Source organism: Rhododendron vialii, chromosome 9a, assembly GCF_030253575.1.
Source record: "Rhododendron vialii isolate Sample 1 chromosome 9a, ASM3025357v1".
In the NCBI taxonomy this organism is placed as follows: Eukaryota; Viridiplantae; Streptophyta; class Magnoliopsida; order Ericales; family Ericaceae; genus Rhododendron; species Rhododendron vialii.
In genome coordinates, this window is record NC_080565.1 from 7,282,126 (window position 1) to 7,301,708 (window position 19,583).

A 19,583-nucleotide genomic window follows, 5' to 3' on the forward strand; every position below is an offset into this window, starting at 1 on the left:
CACCTCTATTATGAGTGTAAATGTGTAAATGGATTTTAAGTAAGAATTTTTATTTAGATTATTGGTGTCACTCAAAGTGGGATTCACCAAGAGGAATATGGAGAAAGACGGTCCGGGGATTGTGTTGTGCAGCTTCGTGCTGCGCAACCACCAGCGAGGCTTTGCTGGCATCGGTCTGACGATCAGAGACGTTCACAGCATAGAGCTCATCGAATTCTACTGGAGCACCAAAAATCAGCTCGATCAAATGTCGTTAAGTGTCTCATCGGAACATATATAACCTGAAAAAAATTAATTTAGTGGTTTTGATCCAGTGTTTCATATCCATTAGGATTTATTTTTTTCAAGTTATGTATTCCGATGAGACACTTAACAATATTTGATCAAGTTGATTTTTGGCACATTTGTACTCGATGAGCTCGATGTGGTGAATGTCTCCGATCGTCGAATTGATATCGGAATAGCCTCACCGGCGGCTGCACAACACGCTGTGCAGCACGAAACTGCACAACACAGTCCCTCAGTCCAGAGAAAGACATTTTTTTTTTAAATGGAGAAAGACATTCTGGCTAGTATGTTAGAGCATGTAAAATAGGAAGAAAGAAGTATGTTGAGTTCACACTATTCGAAAATATCACTTGTTTTAATGCAAAATACCATTTAATCTATTTATATAAAGGAAACAAGTTGTTTTGAAAAGTGGGTATTTTTGGACTAAATAAAAAATATATAAAAAAATACTTAATTCGTCTCTAAATAAGTGTTCAGCGCGCAAAACTAGGCCTTAGAAAAGGAGCATTTATTTTGTTAAAAAAATCAATTTTTTTTTACAAATTAATAGATAGCAATGAGTTCTATTAGATTGTGAAAAAAAATTAAATTTTTTAATAAAAATATACATATTTTGTAAAGTCTAGTTTTGCGTGCCAGACACTTATTTAGGGACGGAGGGAGTACTATTTAGTGATCTCTCCGATAAAAAAAAATAGCGTGAACACACACACATGCGCGCGCGCGCGCGCACACACACACACACATATATATATATATATTAGGGCGGTTCAAAGGACACCCAAAAAAATACCTAAAAAAACATCTTAAATTCAATCTCATAGTTCCCGATCAAATTTTTATGATCCGAACCGTTCAATGTGTGCAAAATGTGATTTTAAGGGTGCTCGCTAAAAATTAGCAAAAAAAATGACCGTGAAAGGCTTGATTTGAGCCATTTTTATTTGAACCGTTCAATAAAAAACTGTTCGAAACTGTTCGGATTAAGCCCTTCTCGGTCATTTTTTTTGCTGATTTCTCACGGGTACCCTTAAAATCACGTTCTGATTACATTGAGCGGCTCAGATCATCAATATTTGATCGGGAACTATGAGGTATTTTTTTGGTATCCCCAGAGCTGCCCCGTATATATACATATATACTCCCTCCGTCCCTTTTTAAATGTCCTGCTTCGTAACTCCAACTTATTAAAAAGACATCATCATTACACCTTTCACATCAACTTTTTCCTCCACTTTCCTTCCTTACCCATCATCATTACACTTTTACTCACTAACTTTTCAAAATAAAATCTACTTTTAGGGACAAAATAGACAATACACCAACTTTTACCCTCCTAACTTTACAAAATGGACACTTATTAAGGGACAGTCTAAAATGGAATACTGGACACAAAAAAAGGGACGGAGGGAGTATATATATATATATATATATATATATATATATATATATATAAATATTTGTTTTGTTGTGTTCAAAAAATGTATTTTTCTGAAACAAAGCGTATATACTCTACTTGATAAAAAGAGCTAGTGGCGTCAATAATTTTAATAAGTCAATTAATATTTGATGGGAGGAATAGGTAAATGTACACAATCCAATCTTGGTCGATCAGGCCCCGTTCAAAAAACCTTCTTAAAAAATAAGCAGCTTATTTCACATTTTCAAAATCAAAAATAAAGTAAATGAAAAATAATTTTTTAATTTTTTTTTGCATCGTATAAAAGATCTCATCGAGATCTTCCAAACAAGATCCATATTGTATATTTTTAGATTTCAACAAGCCCATAATTTTTTAGCTTAAAATTGCCTTCTTAAAAAATAAGGACTTATTTCCGGAACCTGAATTTCCAATTTGTCAATTCCCGATATATATATAGAGAGAGAGAGAGAGAGAGAGAGAGAGAGAGAGAGAGAGATACATACATACACATACACGCACACATAATAAAAGTTACTGTTTTGATCAGAGTAGGTGACATGTTGAAAATTGAAGAACAATAAATAAATAAATGGTAACACTGGAGTAGGTGACATGTTGAAAATTGAAGAACAATACTCCCTCCGTCCCTTATTTATAGTCCGGTATTATTTTGGGCTGTCTTTTAATAAGTGTCCATTTTATAAAGTTAGTGGGTAAAAGTTGGTGAATTGTCTATTTTGTCCCTAAAAGTAGATTCCATTTTAAAAAGTAAGTGAGTAAAAGTGTAATGATGATGGATAAGTAGGGAAAGTGGAGGAAAAAGTTAATGTGAAAGATATAATGATGATGTATTTTTAATAAGTTGGAATTACGAAACAGAACACTTAAAAAGGGACGGAGGGAGTAATAAATGGCAAGTTCCCCTTTTTATTTTAAGTTGATTTATCCCCCAAAAAAAAAAAAAAATGGGAACACCATCAGGGGCGGAGCTAGTACGGGAGAGGTGGCATGTGCCACCCCGTTCCAAAAATACAAAAAAAAAAAAAGAATTACCCAAAAAAAGTTAAGTAAAAAAGTACGTACGTAGAATGTGCTCAATGGTCACTTTGACATATGGTTCAGTCACATGCCTTTGGCTTTGGGTGTTGGTGCACAAGGATTTGAAACTCGGCATTCTCCATTTTAAATTTTTCCTCTTTTCAACCTGTCTCTCTCTCATATTTGAAGTTATTTTTTTTCTCGACAAACGAAATTTATTAAAAACTCGAAAGGGTACATCGAAGAAATAAAATAAAAACAAACAAAGAAAGCAAGACCGTCCAACAAAAAGTTGAAAAGTTACATGCAGCACCTCAAGAAAAGAAGTGCAATTTGAGCTTTCGGATACCATCCAAAAATAGCCTAAAGTCCTCCACCGAGTAAAACTTAATTTCTAACTTGGACTTCATCCACATTGCAACTCTGGTTTTAACAATCTTCCCCACCTACTCAACATTAGTTGTAGCGTTGTGAAAACATATTTGAAGTTTTTACATAAATTTCCTAATAGTTTGTATTTTTTTTGCACTAATTGCAGAGGAATTTAATGCACTTGGACATCAATTTTTTTTTTCCACAAGTTTAGTATTTTTACTGCATATTTCTTTTTTGCATAAATTCTCACATGGTTTGTCTTTCTTTTTTTCACTAATTGGAAAGGAACGTAACACGTTTGGACATTAATTTTTTTCCCATAAGTTTAATATTGTTTTCCCCTCATGGTTTGTATTTTTTCCCCCACTAATTGGAGAGGAACATAACACATTTGGACATTATTTTTTTTTCCACAAGTTTAGTATTTTTATTGCATGTTTCTTTATAGATTATAGTGAGTGTTTATTGACATAAAAATTGAATTCAAAAACATGTTGATTTACATACTTGTATGAATAAATTACGGTGCCACCCCCGTTTCCGAATCCCCTTGAACATCAGACTCCCTCCGTCCCATTTTAACTGTCTCCAACAGGAATTCGTCCATTTTCAAACAAAAAAACATTTTTTCACATATTATTCTTTTAAATTTCTTATACCAAATTAAAGTGCTCATTAAGTACTTTAATTTGGTGTAAGAGAATAAAAATAATAATATGTAAAAACAAATTAAATAAAAACAAAACCAAAAACATATGCTGCATAATTTAATTACTAGCGTAAGCACCCAAAAAAAAAAAAAAAAAAAGACAGCAAAAAAGAACAAGGGGAAGATAGAGAAAGTACCGGTGGAGGAAAAGCTGGGGAGTGGTTAATTAACAGGATCGGTACGTAACTTTGTTTTCCTCCTCCTATAAATAGTAGTAAAATTGGCTGCCTTTCCCAGTCCAGTATTTCCCTTATTAGAAAGAACTAGAATTAAAGAAACAAAATGGAGCCATGTTATAGAGATAACAGAGACGAAGAAGAAGACGAAAAGCAGTATAGCTATGCAAGGGAAGTGATACGCTCCTCAGTGCTACCATTGGTGTTGAAGGCGGTGATAGAGTTAGAAGTTCTAGACATCATAGCCAAGGAGGGTCCTGGAGCCCAACTCTCTGCCTCGGAAATCGCATCGCGGTTGCCACCCTCTGCTGCTGCATCCGGTCGCAATCCGGATGCGCCGGAGATGCTGGACCGGATGCTGCGTTTCCTGGCCAGCCACTCGATTCTCACGTGCTCGGCAGCCATCTCCACCTCCTCCGACCCAACGCCGACTGGGCCAGCTGGCCCAGTCGGCGAGACAAGAGTGTATGGGCTGGCACCTGTGGCCAAATACTTCGTTCCCGACCAAGACGGAGTCTCGTTAGCGTACTTGCTGTTCATGTCCCTGGACAAAGTCCACGTTAACAGCTGGTAATTAGTAAATCATACGCACACATTCGAACTCGCCTTAATTTCCTTGAATAAATAGTAGTTTTACTTTGTCCGTCTTATAATTTTGGTTGCTTTATGATTTGATTTCCTTGATTAACTAGGTACGAACTAAAAGGGGCAGTTTTGGAAGGAGGGATACCCTTCGAACGGGTACACGGGATGCATGTATATGAATACTGCGGGAAAGATGCGAGGTTCAATGAGGTATTCAACAAGGCCATACAATGTGTCTCCAAACTTCTCATCAAGAAAATCCTCCACTCCTACAAGGGCTTTGAGCAACTCCGAAGCCTTGTTGATGTTGGTGGCGGCCTTGGTGTCATCCTCAGCTTGATCACTGCCAAGTACCCACACATCAAGGCCATTAATTTTGACCTCCCACATGTTATTCAGCAAGCCCCGCCCTATCCTGGTACGTATGATTTCCAATCCTTTTATTTTCGATAAAACAACGTATACCAAACCTCACTGTTCACTATTGAGGGCGTGCGATAGAAAATAAAGAAAACCCGGATAAACCATAAGAGTTTTCAAAACATATAATTATTAGCTCATTTTACAAGTTATGGTAGTGTAACTTTGTTGTAGGGGTGGAACATGTGGGAGGAGATATGTTTGAAAGTGTTCCGAAGGGCGATGCCATTTTCATGAAGGTGAGTTTCAGTTTGGAAACTGATTTTCGCGCTCCACTTTTTACTGATGGCGCTCCAATTTTAACGTGAAGTTACTAGTAACTTCATGAACAAAGTGGAACGCCATCAGCAAAAAGTGAACCTGTCAGTAATTAGGATGCACATATAGCATTTATATATGCTTTGGTAATTAAGATGGTTTCAATATACGATACATGGATCTAATTATAATACTAATGACGATTAATTGTTGGCGATGTATGTAATCATATATATATAGCGGGTACTTCATAATTGGAGTGATGATCAATGTCTACAAATACTAAAGAATTGCCATAAAGCTCTACCAGAGCATGGAAAGGTAATTGTGGTGGAGACAATCCTTCCAGCGATCGTAGATACAAGCAATGCAGCAATATCCGCTTTTCACATTGATTTGCTGATGATGTCTGAACTCGGTGGGAAGGAGCGCACAGAACAGGAGTACCGGACCCTAGCAGTTGGAGCTGGATTTTCTGGCATCAAACTGGATTGCTATGCGCGTACCTTTTGGGTCATGGAATTTTACAAGTAGTACTGTCCACTTGTGGAGTACTTGATCGAGCTAAAACTTGCATTAATTCCTAGTAGTATTATGTTATTTTGTTTGGGTCATGAATTAAGACCGTAAGTAGTCATGTTCCGATATATGTGATGTTCCCTTATGTCCTGTTGCTCTTTCGCTTTGTTTTTTGGTTTTTGTTGGACTGTTTCCAAATGTATTAGGAAAAAAATGTGAAAAACATAGAAAGGAATTACACATGTAGAACAAGGTAAAACAAAACAAACATTTCAGAACAAAGCAATCTCCTAATTTCAATTCGATCGAACCAAGTTACGCATTTTCAGAGCCACAGGCACCAACATCACTCATCGATAAGGCACGAACAACGGACACGAACAACATTCTTTTTGTTTCCTCCTTGATGTACCCTTAAATTATCGAGTTTCTTTTAATCTTGTTTTGCCGATTAAGAAAGAAAGGGCAACCTTTTTTGAAGTTAAATATTGTTCAGTGGTTGCTACTATTCTTGAGTAATGGTATGAATATAGAACTCTACCGGCGGGCTCGATTTCAAGAGTTTTTTCCTTTCGAATTTAAAGGGGGTCTGTAGAGACCCGTTAATAATTTTAATTGATTTTATTTAATAACGTGGATGCGTAACTATATTAATAGTTTAGTTAGCAATGGATTTCTTTTTTATATGTATTTATGTGAATGTAAGTGTCAGTATGCATGATTAATCGGATTCAATTTTGTGCGCCAAGGACGAGTTGTTGGTATCTACATGTTATGGAGTACTTTTCTGGCACCAAAAAAAAAAAAAGAACTTGAGAGTTATTAATTATTATCGATTTGTTAGCTTTAGGGGCATTAGTGTATCGACTTAAAACATTTTAGAGATGGAGCAATAAATTGATTCTTTGAGGGGCTATAGTGCAATTATGCACTTATAAAGGGGGAAAGAACAGGGAACACCTCGTTCCTTTTTTTCCTTTGGAGGCGACTATTCGCAACTCCGTATTTTTTTTCTTAGCCTATTAAAAATTTTCAATTATACTCGACAGTTAGTTACCGAAACTGAGATACATTTTCAGCATTCAATTACCAAAATATAATATTTTTTTCAATAACTATTTACCGAAAATATATGTTAGGTAGTTGTTTACCGAAAGTTGAACATATTTTCGACATGTAGTTACCGAAATATAATCTTGTTTTCAACAGCTATTTACCGAAATGTTATGTATGATTTTCAACAACTATTTACCGAAATGTAGTGGGCTACGGAAGAAAATACGGGGCTGCATTCAGTCGCCCCCTTTCCTTTTCTGCGTTCTTCTTCTTCTTTTATCTGTGTCTCTCTCTCCTACTCAACTCTACCCAAACCCTAGACTTCAACCCTAAAATTGGATCTCAAGATTCGAGAATCTCGCAAAAAGGTAAGAAGAGAACGTGATCTACAAACATAGGGCTATGCATCTATCCCAACAATGTCGCATTCAGCTAACTTTAGAGTTCCTAGCATTTCGGGATTTGGCTCTTTTAAGGTAGGAATCTTGGTAAATGCTTAGATATGGGAAAGTATAGTGAGATACATCTAAAAATCCGTGATTATAGTGTTTTTCTTTTCAATTTTAAGTTAACCCGAATATGTTCCAAGTAGAGGTGATTTATGCGTAATATGTCTTGTTCAAAGTATATGTGGACTATGTGTAGCGTGTGTTATTCATGAGTTTTGAATTGTCACGATTGATTAAAGACCTTGATGATTATTTACCAGATTGTGTAAGTTTCAGTATGTTGGACTTGTTTAGTATATCAGTCATTTGAGTAAAGGATGATCTAATATGTGATTATTTGATACATTCCTATGAGGTGTTTGATAATATGACTGAGAGAAAAATTAAACTAATTCTTGTAATTAGACACCACACTTGATAATGACTCTACTTATATAATGATTTGATGATAATTTTACTATCGTGCAATTGGATTCTTGATTATGACTTTGTTGAGACTATGACTAGATTGTACGATCTTTCTTGTAGTTTTGGATGATTTGGAATTGGTACTTGTTATTTGGGCTAGTGAGCCATGTATTGGAGGTTGACTTGACCATTTTATATTTGTTGTGTAGCCAGAAGCATGTGGATAACGAGTTTATCCGTCAGTTTATAGTTTGTAAACCCGCGCGAGATAAGGTGTCTCATAGACCTTTGGGTTAGTAACCCATAAATTTAGATGATTAGGGACCTGATCAATCGCCTGGCTAGCTAGGATTGGTACACAACTTGTTAATTTGGACCATCGGTCTTATGTGCTCTTTTTTTCTCCTACTTGACTTATAATTTGATGTGTTGTATGATTGAAGGACTTTGGATGTATGAGATGAGATGAGCTTACGAGATTTGGTTATAACTTGGTATTTGGATTATTATCTGATCGGATTATTTTTATCATTATTTCGGTTGGATGCTTGAGAAGTAAAAGTTATTATGCATTCATTTGTTCTAAGTTACGATATATCCAATGGTTGTCTTTTGAGGCTTAATAAAATGCAAGTTTTCTTACAATATTGCAGAAACTCACAAATTGACGTATTAAAAAAGTAGACAAGAACAAATTATTTTGTGTATCGTGCGTTTTGCTTGCGTTCTCTTATCTTTGTCTTTTGCACGTTTCCTATTGAGTGTCGACTCATGTTGTATAATCCAATCTTTTTCAGGTAAGGCGGTGGATCCGAAGGCATGATAGTGTTGGATTTGTTATATATTTTTTTAGAGCTTAGTTGATATTCTTGTATTCCATTAATTTGATAGTAAGATTTTGGAAGTCCAGTGACTTGGTATTCTTTTGGGTTTGTAATAAATTTAATTACATATTTTGACTCTCTCAAAAACTTGAAACGTGAATACCCTTATAGATAATTTTACTATTGTTGGAGAGGTGGGGAGCCTCATTGGTCTTTATGTTAAAACTTTCAGGTTTTTTTTTTCATCAGTGTTGACCATTTTGAAAAAGCCCTTGAAACAAACATTCCCTTCCAAATTTTTTTATAAGAATCATGTCACCTTTAGGTGCAATCTGATCTGATATTATGGCATTTGATTTGAACCTTTACATAAAGATATTCTTTTATCGTTATATGGAGTTTTTTTTTCGAACTCATGTGCTTGGGTCGTGTGAGATCGGGGCGTGACAGAGATAGAGCAGGTTGTTACAAATAGTATTAGAGCACAACTCTGATCTACGTGGTGGGGGCCACCTCTAGAATCTGGTATGAGCACACATTGATTGTGCTTGTATAGAACTAAGTGCCACACCATGGCCACCAGCGGAAGGTTGTTGGGCCTGTGCAATGAGAACGTTGCATCCTTAAAGGGGGATAGATTGTGACACCTCACTTTTCGGTGGCAGCCGGTACTGCAGGATGGTAGGCTCCGTCCGGACGGGAGGGGGTAAGTCATGGTTTATAAGAAAAGATCTCTCCTACTTGTATAAGGCCCTTTAAAGCCGTGAGAGTGGGTCAAAGCGCATAGAAATTTCACAGTTAAACGTGTTCATCCTAGGGTAGTTCAGGGATGGGTTACCTACTAGGAAGTTTATGGGCTTTGGACGTCCAAAACATACAATATTGTACAAAGATCGAGCGGGTCGTTACAGGGTCGAACAATCAATAATTGTAGAACATATTGTTGCCACAAAATTAAGAACGTGAATTAGATAGATGCTTGGGATTCGATTTGAGGCAAGTACATAATAAAAAAGATAAAAAGACCGGGAAAACTTGACTGATCTACTGGGAAGTTTATGGGTTTTGGACGTCTAAAACAGACAATATTGTACAAAGATGGAGCGGGTCGTTACAGGGTTGAACAATCAATAATTGTAGAACATATTGTTGCCACAAAATTAAGAACGTGAATTAGATAGATGCTTGGGATTCGATTTGAGGCAAGTAAAGAATAAAAAAGATAAAAAGACCGGGAAAACTTGACTGAATTTATGTAATTTTGCAATCCATTTTTTTACTTGCACAAAAACTTACATTGAAACACATTAGATTATTAAGGCTAAGTTCCGCTAAGAATTTTGGGTTTTTTCTTGTTTTGTCCTTAATCTTATTTTTTCAGCTTTTTGACCTTTATCATGGATATTTTTAAAAATAATTGGGCAAAAGTCATAATTTTTTATTTTTTCGATTCATATTGATGGGATAAATCAATAATCAACAAAAAGTAAGCACAAAACTAGCAAATGTGAAAAAAAAAAGAAGATAAAACAAGAAAAATCTTGGCTCAACTTTAGCCTAACTTGTAAAACAGAATTGGAAAAGGACATGGTTAACAAGTGTTATGCAGTCATGCGATTTGGAATGAGAGAAGCATGTATCCTGAAAGAAAAAAACTTGGAATGAGAGAAGCATGTATCCTGAAAGAAAAAAACTTACTCCGTAAACTATGTTTCACAGTGCTCAGTCTTGCACGTCTAAAAGTATTTTGGATGATTCCGATTAAAAACAAATTATTATTGGTCAAAGATTAAAAAGATATCTCAACTATTGATTGTTGAGACGGACGGGTGAGATTGTGCGCTGCCGTAAATAACTTATCCCGCGGAGGAGCTGTGAATAATTTATTCTCATCCTAAAAAACCCCACGAGTTGACGTCATCATCAATCACTCTGACAACAACAGGAAAATTGAAAGAAATTATAGAGCAAACCAATTAAAAGGAACTGTTTTTTCTCGGCACTTAAAAGCAACATTATAGAGCAAAGGCAATCTCTATATTCCAAATTGATTTAAACAGATCACAATTTCTTCAAAACATCGGCACCAGCCTCACTTGTCGATAGAGCACGTACGCTTGCCGCTTCTCCTCCCGGGACGCAGAAATCTTTCACGAACAAATTGACGAAAAGCGGACCACCCATCATAGAGAGAACAAGATCTACGAAACAACTGTTAGCCATTTTTTTTTCCCCTCTTATTCTCTAGCATATTTAATGTACAATTATGTGCCTGCCTGTACTATGACAAATGCATGTAAGCACCAGTTAATATTTATTTAGAAAGGAATAGCAAGTAATTGTGTATATTTATTTGGAAAGCATCGTATAAATATTTGTTTGTCAACACATTACTGCATGATGGATCATGAGGGCTTCGTGTGGTACCAATGCAATTTAACTCTTTTGGGGTTTGATTATTGATCGTCTATTTTATGGAGAAATTTTTTTTTTGGTAACCATTCAACCATTAAAAGAGAAAAGTGTAGTAGGACTACAGACTTGAACTCACATCTCGCGCAAGAATACCTTCAGTCCTATCGCCGGTACATATGAACAGGATTGATATACTTTGGCCTATTAAATATATGAGAAAATTTTAAAATACCCTCCAAACTTCAACCATTTTGGGACTTAAGATTGGAGGCCCTAGGGCTGGGCCTTATTGTACCTAGAGATCGAACATAAACATATGATGAGTATTTTTAATTTTTTTTTTACTTTCATGAAGTAAACAAAACTTGAAACAGAACGTACCAATACTCAATCTATTAAGACAACAAAAGAACTCCCAACGATTTGAAAACCAATCTAGGATGTTCCATGTCCTCTCCATAATCTTGTTTATTGGCACTTTACCAATCTTGGATGCTCCTTATTTCAGTCCTACGGCTAAACCTCAACCGCTGTAGCCTGGGGGCGTGGTGCCCTCCTTCCCTCCTCCCCCGGGTCTGATTTCCTCCTCCATCTCCCTCTATCTCTCTATCCTTACCTCTCTTCTTCTAGATCGATGTCCCACAGATCTCTCCTTGCCACCGTTCTGTCTTCCCCACCTCACCTCTCCTGGTCGCCACTCTGGTACCTGCCAATCACCACATCTGGGGGTGTTCGGTCGTCCTAACGCCTAGGGTCTGACGGCGGCTGGAGGTGTTGAGGTAGAACAAATCGATCCCACCGCGTTTACCGTTGTTAGACGGACATGGGTTTTGCCTAACGGCTCTGTGGGTCTTTTGAGCCAGAGGATGGCCGTGGAAGTTTGGGGGAGGTGGTGGTCAGTGCGTTGGTGGCATTGTTTCTTAATCTGGTTTGTGTGGGTGTTGGGCAGTGGTGCGGTGGTGGGGAGGTGTTATGTAGCGTAGATGTTTTAACTTTGTTTTGCAGGTTCTCCTTTATTCCAAAAAACGATCGGTGAAGAAGGCAGTTTTGATCTGTGATGAACTAGTCCGATGGTGGTGAGGTGGATGTGGCTCCCATGGTTGTGATGCTTTGGTCGTCTTTTGTGTGCTGAAGTCCGGTCGGGCAGCCTTTTGAGCTTTCAATCGAGCATGGGGCTGTCATTTCGTCATTCTGGGGTGGTGATCTCGCTGATGAAGGTTGTTTTGTTGCAGGGGATTGTTCGGAGTTATGGCAGATGGTGGTGGTGGTTGGCCCTTAGGCCTGACTGCCTTGGCTTTCACTTTCATAGGCTGGTTCCCGCCGTCGGTCTCTATATTTAGGAGAGGCCGGCTCGGCTTAACGGCAAGGTTGAGCTCCAGTGGTTTGTGCAGCGGTGCTACCGATGTAGTTAGGATTTTGTGGGATGGTTTGGGTGGGCCGGATTTGGGTGTTTGGGCTTTCTTTGTTTAATTTGGGTGTTGGGTTGAGATTTAATGTATTATCTATTGTGGACCTTGGTAGACCTTTGGGTATTATGAGCTTTGTCCTTGTGGTGTATTATTCAACTGTTTGTTGGATTCCCTTTCCCTTTTCTCGTTTTTAATAAAATTCATCTTTTGCCGATAAAAAAAAAAAAACATTAGAAAGTGAAAATCGAAACTCTCAAAGGTGATAAATGGTAGAAATCTCCATGAGACATATATCTATGCCTAGCCTAAAAGGATAAATTTTTTAGATTTCGAATTTTGGATCAGAGAGACAAACTGAACATGAAAATGATTTTTCGTTAATCTTTTTGTAGAGAATTCGAAGTTAAATGTTGGAAGGGTATTTTTTTTTCCGCATTCGTAAGTTTATGGTACCAATTTAAAATTTTAAAATTGATACTCTCATAGCAGTTCTCATTAACACACTCTTTTACTTATGCGAGGAAATTTGCAAATTTAACAATGATTGCAGGTAAAAAGTAATCTGAGTTATTAATGTCCACAAAGAATCAAGACTAATAACCCGCTCTACTAAGGTTCTTATTTTTAAGTATTTATTTTTCGCTTTACGAGACAAATCATTCTCTCACAATATATCACCTTTAATTTAAAAGATAAAAACTTATTTTCCTTAGTGGAACGGGACATAATCACCCACATAGAGTCGCCCCTGAGAAAATTAAAATAAAAAAAAAATTTCTTGGCCTTCACAGTTCACACGTAAAAACAAAAGCAACATTAGAGGATGAGCTAGAAAGCAATCTCTTACAGTATTTTATTTCAACTGGATTTGAACAGATTACATTAGCTCAGCACAATAGTTTCACATCACTCGGTGATACGATTACGATGAACCACCGCTACCCTCTCTGCCTCAGCTGCGGATGAACAAATGGAAAAACAACCATTTCCTTGGCCGGGGATGCAGAAGTCCTTGAGAAACAAGCGGAAAAAGACTGGACCACCGCCCATCATCGACACCAAAAGTCCGACGAGCTGAGTGTAACCCATCTTCGGCTATATATCTAGCTTCTATGTGCAAGAAATATACAGATTGAAAGCAAGTTTATATAGCCACAGGTTGAGAAAAATCGCAATTACTACAATTTATGTCTTTGTGTCTTGGGCACAAAGACATTGGAATAGTCCTTGCTGTATCACATGCAGTTAATGCATGTGAAATTGTTGGGATAAGGTACCTAATAAATTAACTTCATCTATAGTTTTTTATTGAATCATGTTAATTTTTCGGTCATATACAAAATGTAGTGGCCGGGTTCGCCACATCGATGAGAGTAGGAATTCGCTAACTTGATGATATAACATGAACAACAACCACTTTTTCCTCATGCGAAAATTCGCGGTGATAACCATTGAGAAGAAGAGTACCAGGCCTAACAAAACCCCTGAAACCGCCAAGGAGAAAATAAAAATTAACGACAAGATGAATTTTGCCTCTTCGCCTTTTAGGTGTACAGATAGAAGATTGTCACTTTTATATAGGTCTTGAACTTTAGAAATTGAAGTACTCATCGTATCACAAACTATTTTCTTCATTATTACCATCATCCGGTGAAGATTTGCCGAATAAATCTTTTACTCAGGAGTGAAGGAAGCTATTTGAATTATCTATTGTTGAATGATTGTTATCCATCACATGCTAAATATCGGAATATTCACACATCCTCTCCATTTCATGGATGGAATGGAGATCTCCATTTCTCATGTCATAAATAATCGACACCTCAACTACCTCAAAATGGACGTGCAAGATCAATATCCAAGCCATTTTAATTCAATGAAAGTGTCGTTTTGATCAACTAAATAAATTTATTTGTATTTTTAGACATAGAAAGGTGATCTTAAAGGAGTAACAAATTTTTTTTTTTCCTTCTCATTTTTCAACTTGAACTTACCTAATCATATATAGCTACTATCGATATATGACAGATACTCAGATAGAGTAAAATCTTGTCAGTTATTGTGTATATACTACTTACAAGAAAGAAAATCAATTTTATTCCATGCACGTACCCAGGAAACTGCCCTGCAAACAAATCCAAAAAGAAAAAAATATTTTGCTTACTCGGCCGTAAGTGAAATAACGCACCCGAGGGTTGTTTGGCCGCTGGTATAGCCTAACGCACTCGACAGTTGTTTGGCCGCTCGTATAGCCTAGATGGGTCTTTAGCAGTGCTTTTTGCATTCTTTAGTGACCCTTCTAGCTAACCGTGACTTGACGTAAAATTTCTTGTAGTGTGATCACTGGGTATTTCGGCTAGGTGACAATAAATCAGAAGTAGTCTACGATGGTTCCATCAAGGTTGCAGATATTGTCGAGCAGTGGTTATAGGATTACAGCAGGAGCAAATTGAGTAGGAGGATATACTATAAGGATTTTTGTTATAATGACATAAATATTTTTCCGTAAAGTCTAAAGGACATTCTATTCAAGATTTACAAAAAACTCCTCCCAAAGTTGACCGGCGTTGACCAAAGTTAACCAGCATTGACCAAGGCTGACCGGCGTTGACCAAGATTGATCGGTATTGAAAGTGCTTAAAACCTTAGGGTACCATATAAAAGTACCTAAAACCTTGGGGTACTTTATATATGAAAGTGCCTAAAACCTTAGGGTATCATATAAAAGTGCACAAACCGCTAAAACCCTATAATAGGAAAGTTCACTTTAAAATTCTATGAAAGTGCCCAAAACTCTAAGGTATCCTATGAATGTACAACAAGATCGAAAAACACGAAAAAGACATTTTATGTTAGCCAAACAAAGCCATTGTCTCATTTTAATACAATTTAAATGAAAAAAGTCATTTTTTGTGTTAACAAAACCTTGTTTTATTGAAGACAATTTTGTCTTTTCATGGACTCTAAACTCTAAAATAATTTTTTGAAGTAAAAAGTTGAAAAAAAGAGAGAAGGTTTAACACATTTCGTTAGCTTCATCCGTTACAAATTGACGAAATTGGACGGCAGATGCTTTATTGTTAATAGGATGGTAAGTTTAGGTGTCATTTTATCATTAATTAAAGTTTAGGTATTTTTTTGTAAAGTTTCTAAAAGTTCAGGAACTTTTTTAAAATTTTTCCTGTTTTAAAAGTAGTAAACAGATGGAAGTTCTAACGACATTCGTGAACATGTGCTGATATATGAATTAGTCATAATTTTTTGTCGAAAATTGATTTTTGTGCTCCACTTTTTATTGATGACGCTTTAATTTTAATGTGAAGTTACTAGTAATTTCATAAACAAAGTGAAACGTCAACAGTAAAAAGTGGAACGCGAATATCAATTTCGTTTTTTGTCCACGGTCCATACCTTAAGTTGCATTGGGTGATTAGCTTCCAACTTCTTGTCCCTTGTGTGTTTTGGGAGGCCATTGATTTGTATTATGACTCTTGAATAAGATCATTCCCTCTTGCGGTGATGATGTTTCTTTTTTGTTAGGAGAAAATCCTCTCTCCAATCTCTGAAATGTAATGGACCGTCAAGTTTTGTCCATTCGTGAGCTCTTTCTAAACCCACTTATTAGATTGTTGGAACCTTTCGTTTTTTTAAGTGTGCCAAATTTCATGTTGCTCGGATGGCAACTAACAAAGGATGTTATAGTATCCGCAATGAATTTGGTATATTTATGTGTTAAAATATTTTTAAAAGTGTGTTTTAGGGAAAAAATGAGTCCCACAAGTGTATGTGCTTAGTGTATACACGAGTACGCACATCAATGGATTTGGTATATTTATTATGTTATAATGTTTGTTAAAGTGTATATTGGGATAAAATGTAGGTCCCACAAGTGAGTGCTAAAAGCATTTCCAATGGGAGATGTCAATTCTTACGTGGACATCTTAATGGTAAAAATTGACACCAAAATTCAATCCAATCTAACAGCCTTCTTTGATGGCAAATACACGTGGATTTGAAGGCAAACCTTCTCATGCCAACTTTGACAGTCACCCTTCTCCATGCCAAATTTTTAAAAATGACCACTTGTATTTTGACATCAGGGTTGGAGAGAGATAATTTGATGTCAAATAAATAGAATTTGACATAAGGGTTGGAGAGGAGGTTTTGATGTCAAATTGGAGATGCCAAAATGTCACATCAGCCTTAAAAAAAATTGATATCCCCAATTTGATGTCAAGGGTTGGAGATATTCTAAGACATTGACATTTATGTTTTATGATTGAAGTTTGAATTTATAGAGATGAGACTCACTTGTTATTTACTACTCTCTCCGTCCCTAAATAATTGTTCGATGCGCAAATCTAGGCCTTGAAGAAAATGCATTTGTTTCGTTAAAAGAATCAAAAAAAATTCATAAATTAATAGATAGCAATTAGTTCTATTAGATTGTGAAGAAAAAAATTAAATTTTTTAATGAAAAATATGCATATTTTGTAAGGCCTAATTTTGTACCCCGGATACTTATTTAGGGACGGAGGGAGTAGTTTTTTTGCCAAACTTGACACACATGTTAACACATTATAATTTTACAACAATCTTGCACACAAACTAACACAAGTATTGTGACTCAAAAAATATACTCCCTCAGTCCCTTTTTTAGAGTTCAATATTCCATTTTGGGTTGTCCCTTAATAAGTATCCATTTTGTAAAATTAGCGGATAAATTAAAGTTGGTAAAATTTTCTTTTTACCCTTAAAAGTAGATTCCTTTTTAAAAAGTTAGTGAATAAAAATGCAATAATGATGTTTCCATAAAGGCTAAGGATGGAAAGTGGAGGTAAAAATTGATATGAAAAGTGTAGTAATGATGTCTTTTTAATAAGTTTAAATTTCGAAGCCGGATACTTAAAAAAGAACGGAGGAAATACTATTTTTGTTTTGCTAAACTTTATCAGGAAAAAAGGTGGAATGGAAAACCAATTATACCCTTTTCTGTCAGTAAAGAATATTTGGTTCTACCTGTTCTGCATAGCCTGGAAACGGAAAGTCTATGAGTACATATGTTTATGTACATATATCACGTACATATGTCTTTTGGGTCCGTTTCGGATTTCAAATAAATGATCGAAGTCGCTCATTTTGTTTAAAATACTTTGCTAACGGTCCTTACAAAAATAAGCTCAATCCAATATCGATAAGAAAGTTTACTAAACTTTCAACTTTGCTTTAGATTCAAGTTTGAATTCTAGGACAAAGTTGGACATTTCGTACACACACTAATTGATACCGGATTGAGCTTATTTTTGTAAGGTCCATAAAAAAAAATATTTTAAACAAAATGAGCGGCTCCGATTATTTTTTAGAGACCCGAAACAAGCCTAAAAGGGATATGTTCTCGCTGGTACAGATATAAAATTTGTACCGGTAGCACCTGGAAAATCTAGCAAACATATGAAATATTTAGAAGCATGTATATATCTCCCAGTACAGGTAGGTCCTAAGAAATTTAGGGGGCAGCGAAGAAAGAGAATCAGACAAAAAATTATATAAACCTCCAATGCCAACAAAATGAAACAATTCGATACAGAAACATGAATCTGATACAAAAACAAGGTTCATTGTAATTATACCCTTTTTTTTTATTATGGCACTATTTTTCTTGTCTTTTAGTGAGAAAAATGCACACAAAAATTTTACTAAAAAACAAAAAATAAAATGTCATAGTAAAAGAAAAAAGAGTGTAGAAATCATATCTGCTTGAAATACCTTCTTAAAATAATACTAATATAATGTGAATGGCACATCCATTCAACCAAGGCCGCTACCATGAAATACCTTCTTAAAATAATACTAATATAATGTGAATGGCACATCCATTCAACCAAGGCCGCTATCATTTTCATGGTTATAAATCAAAGAATATTGGTTAACTATTAGTGGTTTGGTATCCAAACCATCAATTATTCCAACAAACCCACCAAAAAGATTGAGTAAAGGTCCCCACAGCATGTGCAGCAAAGACAAAAGTTCACTCTTCTTCAATAAAGGGCCCTTTTATATTATGAAAAGAATGACTTCGGTGTCTCCGGTCATTTTTGGGACACCGTAACTTTTGGCATAATAAAATCATTATGAGTATAACCAAAGTCCATTATGAGTATAACCAAAACCATTATAAGCATAACATAACCATAGCAAGGTATAACTTGTTTGTTATGAGTATAACCAAAGTCTTAGTTGGTTTTTTGGATATTCTTTAGTTATGCCTTGTTTGGGTTCTGTTGTGCTTGTAATGGGTTTTAGTTATACTCATAATGATAAAGTTATGCCAAAAATTATGGTGTCCCCAAAATGACTGGGAACACCATAACATCATCCATGACTATTATGAATATATATCACCACAACATGCTCCCTGTTATCTGCCTTCTCATCCCATGTGGGAATGACTCACCAAACTCTACAAAACCAAAGACAGACATTAACTTCCAAAGTACTACTATTTTGGATAAAACAATACTATGGACACAAGTGAATGTGCACAAATTCGAATATAGATATATTTGAACCCGCCCAATATTAATGGACTCCATAAATCGTGTGGGAGCAACATGCATCAAAAGGTTCCGTCCACATCTGTGTCTGAATGTGTGCATATTCATCTGTGTCCGTAGTATTGCTCTTTGCACACTAACCTCTACTTTCTCATTTGTTGCCAGCTTTAGGTCCAGCCTAATTTCTTGTGTTTTCGAGTCCGCCGCAATACCAATTATACCCTTTTCTGTCAGTAAAGAATGTGAGGCTTGGATCCGTGATTGGACTTTGTGTGAAGCAAAATACCTCCCCAAGTTTCATTCTAGATGCTCTTTACAAATTTATCAGGAAAAAAGGTTGAAAGGAAAACCGTGTGGTGGGAGAGATTATTACATGCCCATGGATTATGGTCACGTGGTGTCTCAGAGACTATTTGTACCATACATTTTAATGATCCACACATATATGTGTGGCACAAAGAGTATTTTCTAGAGCATCCCGTGGCCATGTCCCAAGGGCATAGTATAATTTTTTGCATGCCCCAAGGGCATTGTATAATTTTTCTTGTGGAGGTGTTTTCCTCCGCTACAACTGTCCAATCAATTAATGGGAATCAATGATAAAAAAAAAAGAAAAAAACATATCTACTTATTTGGTCTTTACAAAATAGACTCGGTTTCAATTTCGTCCTCAT

At 36.1% G+C, this 19,583-nt stretch overlaps 1 protein-coding gene and 1 long non-coding RNA gene across 2 annotated transcripts; both read left to right on the plus strand.

The window, feature by feature from the left end:
• Positions 1-3,978: 3,978 nt before the first annotated feature.
• Positions 3,979-5,944, plus strand: LOC131300318 (caffeic acid 3-O-methyltransferase-like). The gene is made up of 4 exons (XM_058326095.1): positions 3,979-4,582; positions 4,705-5,015; positions 5,192-5,256; positions 5,516-5,944. Exons 1-4 carry the CDS (start codon positions 4,119-4,121, stop codon positions 5,807-5,809), a joined length of 1,134 nt encoding a protein of 377 aa, XP_058182078.1. The 5' UTR covers positions 3,979-4,118; the 3' UTR covers positions 5,810-5,944.
• A 1,160-nt stretch (positions 5,945-7,104) lies between these two features.
• Positions 7,105-8,668, plus strand: LOC131300319 (uncharacterized). Its single transcript, XR_009190922.1, has 2 exons — positions 7,105-7,326; positions 8,505-8,668. It is a non-coding gene; the product is annotated as an uncharacterized LOC131300319 (long non-coding RNA).
• Positions 8,669-19,583: the final 10,915 nt, after the last annotated feature.